Raw genomic sequence first — 10,310 nt, 5'->3', positions numbered from 1 at the left:
TAGGGAAGTGATTTCTCATCCCCTACTTCTTTCTCCTTCTTTCTTTTCTCAAAGTACCTTTTTCTTTTAACCCCATTCTCTTCCTTTTCTCCTAAAACCTTTAGATCTAGAAGCCGATCTTTTATATATATATATATATATATATTTAATTTTTAATATCTAAATCATTATATTTCAAAAGATTTTCATCCCCACATAAAACATATCACCCAAATGTAAATTTCAAGAACTACCAATTCTTTTTTTTTTTTTTTTCTTGAATTTTCCAGATTTCCCAATCCAGAAAATTCCTATTTTTCTGGATTAGAAAATCCACTTGGATCGTTAGACGGACCTATTGCAAGACGAAAGTTCTATATTGCAAGACGAAAGTTCTATCTTTCGCCGGATCAAACTAAATTCAGATTTTAAGATTCAATACTTTGTGCTTGTGATGGATGGCCATAATCAATGCTATATTAACCTTATTTCGTTCTTGTGTTTATGATGTATAAGGCTGATATTTTGTTTGTTTTTTAAGATTGCATAAATCTGCCCCTTTCAAATACCATGCTCATTTAAGGTTGGACTAGGCCGTCCTACATTAGAGTGTCTTATGTTTATTGTTTTACAAATTGAGTCCCACATTAGATAGTTGTGGGAAAGTGGGTTGTAAGCCGTGTCCATATAAAGGGCCTCAAACCATCTTAATCTAGAGCTAGGCCTATGTAAGCAATGTAGCACCTTGTGCACCTGGATACTTTATTCGAGTAAGAGTGCCCAACCTTTTTTCAGTATAAATAGTCTGTTTTTCTCTTCTTTTTGGCTTTTTTGACCCAAAAAAACAAAAACACAAAAAGAAGAAGAAGAAAGAGTCACTTATAAGTACTTAAATGCTTTGGATCTTTTAACATCTAATCACATATTTCCATGCAGGACCTTTGTGAGCCAAGTGGTTACTGGTTACCTCCCAAGCGTCATCTTACTAATATCCTTATATACTGTTCCGCCAACAATGATGATATTTTCAACAGTGGAAGGGTGCACATCTCGGAGTGCAAGGAAAGTGAGCACATGCTGCAAGGTCTTGTACTTCATGATCTGGAACGTATTCTTTGTCAATGTTTTATCTGGATCAGTCATTAGTCAGCTGGATGTCATTTCTAATCCAAAAGAAATACCCACCCTACTTGCTAAAGCCGTACCAAGGCAGGTGATTATTGCCCGTTGCTATTTTTCTGGTAATTTTATCAAATATGTCGAACTCTGATGCAACCTTTCGTCAGAATTTTAAATTGAACTTTTTTGTTTTATGATAATATGAGCTTTGCTAAGTGCACATGTATGTACAATAAAGCTTGCTTACATGCCACATGTGCCAGAATGGCACACGTGTGAGATCCAATCTGTCCATCAGGTTTCTTTGTCCTTGTACATGTTTTCGCAAAATTGTATCTGGTCTACCAAGCATTTGGGCCCCATATTTAGAAACAGGTGAATATGTTAGGAAACTTCAGCTAAGTTTTTCACAGTGCCATTTGCTTGTTTTGCTAACTGTGGCCTACCTGACCAGTGGACCAACCTGATTCTTGGGCTAGGGCATCAATACAGTGGTGCTGTTCTGGTGGGTGTACTGGATCTCAGACCTATCGTGCCATGATAGCACATGTATGGTGCATACATGAGATTTATTGCACATGCTTGTGGGCCTAGCAGAGCACTGATAATGTCTCCATAAATGATTTACCCTTCACTAAGAAAATCAGAGTCCTTAGATGTTTATGAACAACGTTCTTTTGTAGTTGTAATAAGTTTGTATTCTACAAAGATATGTGATTGGATGTTGTCATTTCTAGTTGTAGGCTCTTTCAACTGGATGGGCTGGACATGTGTTTTCCACGATTCCTTAAGGGCTTGTTTGATTTTTCAATTCACGGGTAAATACCGTGTAAATATGTAATGATTATTTTCCCTGTATTTACCTCACTCTTTCCCATGTTTGATTTGACCATATGCTTTTTTGCACAAAAATCGAGAAGCCCACAACATATTTGTGGGTCCCACCATGATGCATATTGCTTAGCCACACCGTTCATCTATTATGCCTAATGAATTTATGTCATGAGCCAAATGAGGCATATCCAAAGCTCAAGTGAACCAAGCCACGGGAAAAAGGGAATCTTCTTTTGGTGTTGGCCATTTGAGTGTTTGATCTACCTCATTTTTCGGCTCATGCCTAAAAATATTGTGGTAAAACAGATGGACGGAATGGATATATCATATACATCACCTTGGGGTCCACAAATTTAAACTAGCTTTTTTAACCGATTTCCAAGGTAGAAAGGTGGATAGATTTTCAAATGGGTGAAATGGTAATAATTACCCATTTCAAGGGTATTTACACATCCTTTGAAAAATCAAACAGGCCCTAAGGGGTCTTTTGGGTTGGGGGGATTCAAATACCCGAGTATCATGACAACCGACTTCCATCACGATTCCAACGTGAAGATGATGGGCATTGAAAATCCCAGTAATTTAAATGCCCATGGGCATTGCAATGCCCAAAAAAGGACACTTGATTCTTTTGGGATGGGCAATGGAAGTGTGGGGCCCACATGATGGAGGGACTAAATCAATGATGATACCATTTGTAGTATGGTCAATATGTATCGTCCATTTCCCTTGACATTGATTGGAAGGCTAAGATTGCCCGTTTGAAGTGATTTTTTGAGTGGAATGGGCAACCACGGTAGGACTCACAAGAAGGATGTCTAGATCAATGGTTTGGTATGAAATATGGATCATCCATTTTCCTAGGCGTTGATTGGAGGGTAGGATCATCCAATGTAATTGATTTTCTAGAGGGATGGGCAATTAAGGGTAGGACACACATGATGGATGTCATAGATCAATGTTTGAAACATTTGTAGCATGATCAATATGGACCGTCAATTTCCTAGGCAATGATTGAAAGATTAGGATCATTCAACCAAAAATGATTCCCCGAGACGGGTGGGCAGTCAAGGGTGGGAACTACATGATGGATGGTTTAGATCAATGATCGGACCATTGGGCCCTACATTTTCCTAGGTATTGATTGGAGGTTATGATCATTCAACTAAATTGATTTTTTGAGAGGAATGGGCAATGAAGGGTTGGACCCACATGATGGATGTCATTGATCAATGATCGAAACATTAGTATGAACAGTGTTGATTGTCAATTTCCCTAGGCGGCAAGTGGAAGATTAGGATCATTCAATTGAAGTGATTTTCTGAGAGGGGTTGTGCATTCAAGGGTGAGACCTAACATGATGGATGGTCTAGATCAATGATCGGACCATTTGACCATTCATTTTCCTAGTCATTGATTGGAGGTTATGATCATCCAACCAAAGCGATTTTTCGAGCGGAATGGGCGATGAAGGGTGGGACTCACATGATGGATGCCATATACCAATTATGGGAACATTTGTAGCATGATCAATATGGTCCATCAATTTCCCTAGGCATTGATTGGAACATTAGGATTGTTGAACCAAGGTGATTTTTGGGAGGGTTGGGCAAGCAAGGGTGGGACCCACATGATGATTGGTATAGATCAATGATCGGACCATTTGTAGCATGATTAATATGGATTATTCATTTACCTAGACATTGATTGGATGTTCGGATCATTCAAGCAAAGTGATTTTTTTGGAGGGATGGGCAATCAAAGAGTGGGAACCACATGATGGATGTCATAGGTCAATGATCAAAACATTTTTAGCATCAATAGCAACCATCAATTTCCCTAGGCATTGATTGGAAGATTAGGATCATTCAACCAAAGTTATTTTCTAAGAGGGGTGGCAATCAAGGGTGGGGATCCACATGATGGTTGGTTTTAGATCAATGATTGATCAATTTGTTGCGTGATCGATATGGACATCCATTTCCTTGAGCATTGAATGGAAAGTTAGGATCATCCAAGGGAGGTGATTTTTTCGAGAGGGATGGGCAACCAAGTGCATGACCCACATAATGGTTAGTCTAGGTCAATGATTGGACCATTTGCAATATGATCAATATGGAACGTCCATCTCCCTAACCATTGAATGGATGATTAAGATCATCCAATGAAAGTATAATTTTCTTTATAGTGATGGGCATTCAAGGGTGGGACCATACAATGGATGATCTAGATCAAGGCTCATAACATTTTTAGTATGATCAATATGGGCATACACTTCACTAACCATTGAATTGGCCATTAGGATCTTCCATAAAAGTGATTTTTTACACGATGGGTGACCAAGGATGAGAGCAACATGGACGGTATAGATCAATTATCAGACTGTAGCATGATTAATGTGGGCCATTCATTTCCTCAGTCATTATGGATCACACGTGCAAATTTTGCTCATGTGGGCAAAATCCAATCCACTCGTCATTTCAATAATTTAAATTTGAGAATTGTGGTTGATTAGATGATGTACTGGGCCACACCTGTTCATTTAATTTGAATGCTTCTTAAATTAGTATACCAGGAGTGCAACTGGTAAGCTAGCCAAACACGCATTAGGGGTTTTGGGAGCCCCCCACATCTTCCCAAAAAAAGGCAAAAGAAAGCCAGCAATTACAATAACCAGGCATCGCAATAGGTAATTTATATATTCAGGGCAGCCAAATGCCTCCAATCCAAACGAACCCTAAATGATTGTGATATTCGTCCATGCATGCTGCAGACATGTACATTCTTCAGAATGCCCAAATTGTGGGCCAATAATTTGGGTCTCATTGTGTATGGATCAGAGCCCAAAAATTACATCGATTGGATGATCTTAACCATTGAGCTGATCCCAATTAAGGGATACGGCTTAGATGATGATGGATGATCTTAACCATTGGATCTTCGCCATTGAATTTGGAGCACTAATCATTCTCTTTCTAAATGTCAATTTGATGGACTGATGGAAACCAATAGAATGGTTGGGATCATCCACATGTGTGACTTGACATTCTCCTTCCAAACTAAGGCTACAATTTGAATGGTCTAAGATTGATGTAAACCTTATGTTATGTGAATGGTGTATGAGTCATCATTATTTAAAAATGTTGAAAAATGGCATGGTAATTTACCCAATTTTTAGATTTAAATTTGTTTGTTAGAATTACCATTTTTTTAATTCCTATAATCTATTTGTTCAGGAAGATAATTTTTTCTTCTTCTTCTTCTTATTTTTCTTCTTTTTGTGAGAAATAAAATCTGATGTTTATACAGCTCTTTGATCGTGCATGATTTGTTATGCCTTTCCAATTTTGTGCAGGCAACTTTCTTCATCACTTATGTTTTGACATCTGGTTGGGTTAGTATGTGCTCTGAAATCATGCAAGTGTTTGCTGTTGTCTATAGCTTGTTCATGAGATTTGTTCTCAGACGCGCCGACGATCCAGATTGGATCATATCTTTTCCATACCATACGGAAGTTCCAAGAGTGCTATTGTTTGGACTCCTTGGTTTCACCTGTTCCATTTTGGCACCTTTAATTTTGCCATTCTTGCTGGTGTACTTTCTTCTTGGCTATGTTGTGTACCGTAACCAGGTGACCATTCTTCCACATGGCATGTAGAATGTTCTTTTAATTTTCTAAGTTGTACACGCAATGACCCAACACAAACAATTTCACCATAATTATAGTGAAAATGTTGTGTGGGGCCAACCATGATTTGTGTATGACATCCACTCTGACCATCAGGGGCGCCAAGTCTTGTTTAGCCATGGGCCAAAAACTCAGCCCAGTCAAAAGCTCAGGTGGGCCACGACATAATGAACGGTTGGAATGGGTCCCCCACCATTGGTTTGGATTAGGACCCAACTTGTTGTGTATATGCAATCCACCCATTCAAATGAAACATCTGCCCAGATGAAGGGATACAACGAAAACAAGCAAGATCAGTGCTCATGCGGGCCCCAACACAGCCAATGGTGGGCATCGTCTCAACTTGTTCCATTTGCTGTGGCTCATCTGAGTTTCCGATTAGGCTGATCTTTCTGCTCAAGCCAAATGAGTGATGGCAAGTCTGATGGTTGTACTGTATCTGATCACCACATCACAGTAGAGTCCATGATGATTATGTGAATGTTTCACTATAATTTCGATGATGAAAATGTTTGCATTGAATCATTTCCCACATAACATGCATAATTCACACACACAGGAAATGATTCCTTGAAAATGAAAATGTTTTCACTGTACTGATAATCACATCATGGTGGGGCCCACGACGATCCATTTTGGCATAATCTTCAGTGAAAACGTTGGCTTAGAATCAATTTCCATACACGTACATACATACACACACACATATACAGGATATGATTCAATGCAAATGTTTTGACCATGATGTGTTGATGACATCTGACCCATCCACAAGTTGTTCCCTGGATTGTTCGCTCAAGGGCCTAAAATTCAGTCCAATCTAAAACTAAGTGGGTCACATGTTAGGAAACAGTTCAACAGGGGATGCCCACCATTGATCTCTGTCGAATTGGGGTGTCAAAATGGCCTGATGACTGCTGGATCCTTTTGTCTGGGGCTGATGCTTCAGGTGAATGGGTTGGATGGCATATACACAAAATGATGGGCCCTCCATGAAGTCAACGGTGGGTGTTCCCCCTCAAGTGTTTCCTGTCGTGTGGTGCACCTGGTCACAGATTTGTGTGATTTTGGGCTCATGCCCAAACGAGGGGCAACACATCTGATGGTCGGAGTGGATGTGATCAACGCATCACGGCCGGGCCCACAAAATGATTTAATGAAAATGTTATGACTAATTTTGGTTAAAACGTTGGCATTGAATCATTTTTGTGTACGTACATATACATATACATGCATGCATACTTAAACACACACACACATAAGGTATATTTGCATATGTTTGTCAAAATGAACTAAAATTTGCGAAAACTGAGATGACTCAAGACTCAGTTTTGTTGGAGAACGAACCATGCTCCCCTCTGAAACATGCATGTTTTGAGATGGTTCCTCTGTGACTCTATGATTTCTGAAAATGATTGAGTTGCAATGGTTGTCCCAGGTATAAATTCATTTTGTCTCTGTTGTCACTTAAGATTGCCAGCATATGTAGCCCTATTGGGCCCACATGAAGAGTTGGTCCAAAGATTGGAACTGCCAATGTTCTGTATGCAATGCTATTAGTACCATCATAAGGTACTTACACTGAATGGATGATTCTGCCCATCACTATCCATGATGAATTTAGAGCATTTAATAGAAAGAAGTTTTTCAATGGCCCAAATTCAACTTCATAAATTGATGGTAAGGATCATGACTGGAGCGTGATTATGTGGTGAACGGATTATTCATGTAGTAAGAAGATGATGGAAAGTTCAAATTATCAGACCATATTGACATGTTGGCCCCAATGGATTGACACATGCTGGTGATCCTGAGTCATCGAACTCTAGGGTACTCTGTTGTAATAAAATCTGTTTCGGAGTTGCCGTTGGGCCATTCTACTCAAACCTTTTCAGGGTCTATGTCGAAAGTTTTCTTTTCCCCCTTTTCTTTTACAAGTCCAAGTTGTACAGGATGAGGGAAATTTCATATTAAAGCCCTTCCATGTATGGATATTTTTCCTTGAAAATGTTTCCTGATGCTATCTCTAAATATTATCATGCAGATACTCAATGTTTACCGTCGAAAATACGAGACAGCAGGGCAGTATTGGCCTATCATGCACAACACGATGATTTTCTCGTTGGTGTTGATGCAGATAGTAGCCATTGGGGTGTTTGGGATGAAAGAATCTACAGTAGCGTCTGGCTTCACCTTGATACTGGTGATGTTGACGCTCCTTTTCAACGAATATTGCCGGCAGCGTTTTCGTCCCATATTTAATGGTTATGCTGCACAGGTAGCCTGAATGTCTTATTGAGTAATGCTACTAATGTTAGCAAGCCACGTGCATGAGGTCAAGGCCATTTATTTATTAGGTCGGGTCATCTTCAGTGTGTCCTGGCTAAAAGAGCAGGCTACTCCCTCATCAGGTGGCTCCACAGCATGGGGAAAAAAATGAACAGTAAGAAATCAGCAATGAGAATGGATGGTCAGAAAGAAAGCACCAAAGGGCTATATTTTGAATGTATACATGTCACCTGCCTGATGATTGGACTAGCCTGATTCTGGGCAACGGCATGTTCATGACATTCTTGCACCAAGAAAATGAAGGGTTTTTGGTTTGTACAAGTGGGACCCATGGATCAGGTGATCTAGACTATTGGTCCGTTTGGCCCACACCATGAATGGACCATGCCACAAAATCTCCTCAATAGGACAGTCCTAACCATTCAATTTTTGACGTGAAATAGACGGTAAAGAGAAGAAATGTGCCCGTGGTCCATTGTCAACTGAATGAAGGCCCAATATTAGTGGCTAGGATTTTCCAATCTGGGGGATTTTTGAACCAAGGGTCTTGAACTCTTAACCATGAGCCCCAGTCATACAAAACTGGAAACGTGATTACATGCATACACTCAGTTGAGGTTTTCGTGAAATTCCTCCTGCCTTGACATCATCTATTTGTTGTCAATAGGATCTTATTGAGATGGACAGAAATGATGAACAGCATGGGTGTATGGAAGATATACATGGGCGGGTTCTCTCAGCCTACTGTCAACCTTATGTATGTGAAGGTGAGGATTTAAAGCCCGAAGTGGGTGAGACTAGCCAGCATTTGCAGGACAATCTGGTTCACCCGACAGTGGGTGGGTTCCCAATGTCTAGTATGCAAGGAGCGGCTACATGGCTATCTATGCTGATAACATTGCAAGAGAGAAATGCGACCAAGTAAGCGGTTCATGTGCTACTTTCATAAGTAAACCCCACACATTCTTTTGTATATGTTGCTGTTTGTTAAATTCTTTTTTGGTTATTGTGTGTTTTCTTCTTTAGCCAATCACTTGTGGATGTGCATGACATATCCACACATTCTTTTGTATATGTTGCTGACTTACATTTGTGGACCCCATTGTGATGTGCATGACATATCCATACCGTCCAACTGTTTTATCAGAAGATTTTAGGTCCAAAATTGAGACAAATGCAATGCTCTAGTGGCCCATACCACAGGAAACAATGGCCTTAAATGTCTGCCATTGAAAGTTATTTTGTTTATTGGGCCCACATTAATGTTTATTTGTCATCTAACCTGATCATGTAGTCATAAAAACATTGATAAGGGGTAACACAAATATCAGCTTCATCCAAAACTTCTGAGAGCCACAAATTTTTATACGGCAAGCATTCAGTTTCCACTGTTTCCTGTGGTGTGGTCCACTGGAGCTTTGGATCTGCCTCATTTTTGGGTTCATGGCCTAAATGAGGCTGACATATAGGATGAATGGTGTTGATACATCACGTACATCACAGTGGGTCCTATATTCATTTGGCAGCCATCCTCGGTTTTAATGCCAAAAAGTTAAACCGTCAACGTTTGCGTAAGAAACGATGCGGTAATTACCTGGTAAGTAATTATTACTCATTTACCAGGTATTACCTTTTACCTCAAAAATTAAACAGGTCCTTAGTGCCACTACTTGAGATTTTTGAAATGAGGCGACACACACACACAGGCTCCCCGGTGCTCTTAGGGTTTGACCATGATAATGTAATGAAAAGGTGCAATGATTGAAAGTTCCTTCCCGTGAAAACATCCTCGTTTGGTTGAGGATTGCCTTATTTGGTATATCAGTAGTAAAATCGTGATGATGACATTTTGTTTTCATTATTTTAATGTCAATTCATCAAATTTATACCCCCACATGCTTGTTTTGCATTTGAGATTTCCTTGGTAATATAATTGAACAGCACAAGGATTACAAATTCCTTTACCGTCTCTGAAAACATCTGCATTTGATTGGCGATTGTTGTGTTTGGTTTTGTGGTGGTAAAAACATAATGATGGAAAATTTTCATTACATTACTGTGGTAGTCCCCAATCCAAACAGGCCCTTGGAGAACTACAAGTCATAGTGCTCCTAGTTGCATTGGACCATCATGCATTCAATGCACATCAAGGCCTACGATGCAAATTGTATACCTCTCTGACAAGTATGGACCATTTGATCAGTGGTGGTTTTCAATATGGATGGTCAAGATCATTTACACAAAAATAGGTCCAATCAACAATTTCATTCATCTATTTGACTGTTCATGCCGAGTCCCATCTATGGCTTTCAAAACAAAGATGGATTTCATCATTCATCTGATTGATTCTAGTATGGTAGCCTATGAAATGTATTATGGAGTTGATAGACAGTTCAGATCG

The 10,310-nt window shown here is 39.6% G+C and overlaps 1 protein-coding gene across 1 annotated transcript; it reads left to right on the top strand.

The window, feature by feature from the left end:
* The first annotated feature begins 634 nt into the window (after positions 1 to 634).
* LOC131236333 (CSC1-like protein RXW8) lies at positions 635 to 8,981 on the top strand. The gene is made up of 4 exons (XM_058233455.1): positions 635 to 1,192; positions 5,288 to 5,563; positions 7,665 to 7,898; positions 8,577 to 8,981. The coding sequence occupies exons 1-4, from the start codon at positions 995 to 997 to the stop codon at positions 8,832 to 8,834; spliced, it is 966 nt and encodes a 321-aa protein (XP_058089438.1). The 5' UTR covers positions 635 to 994; the 3' UTR covers positions 8,835 to 8,981.
* The last annotated feature ends 1,329 nt before the right edge of the window (positions 8,982 to 10,310 follow it).

Source organism: Magnolia sinica, unplaced genomic scaffold (genome assembly GCF_029962835.1).
Source record: "Magnolia sinica isolate HGM2019 unplaced genomic scaffold, MsV1 ctg392, whole genome shotgun sequence".
Taxonomy (NCBI): domain Eukaryota; kingdom Viridiplantae; phylum Streptophyta; class Magnoliopsida; order Magnoliales; family Magnoliaceae; genus Magnolia; species Magnolia sinica.
The sequence above is the reverse complement of the archived record's forward strand: the minus strand, read 5'-3'. Positions and strand labels throughout refer to the sequence as shown.

Bases quoted from the DNA above. Each gene is read 5' to 3' on its own strand.
- LOC131236333 (XM_058233455.1), top strand. From the start codon at position 995: ATGATGATATTTTCAACAGTGGAAGGGTGCACATCTCGGAGTGCAAGG. The intron at 1,193-5,287 runs GTGATTATTGCC...AATTTTGTGCAG, and splicing joins CTAAAGCCGTACCAAGGCAG to GCAACTTTCTTCATCACTTA. The intron at 7,899-8,576 runs GTAGCCTGAATG...TGTTGTCAATAG, and splicing joins TTAATGGTTATGCTGCACAG to GATCTTATTGAGATGGACAG.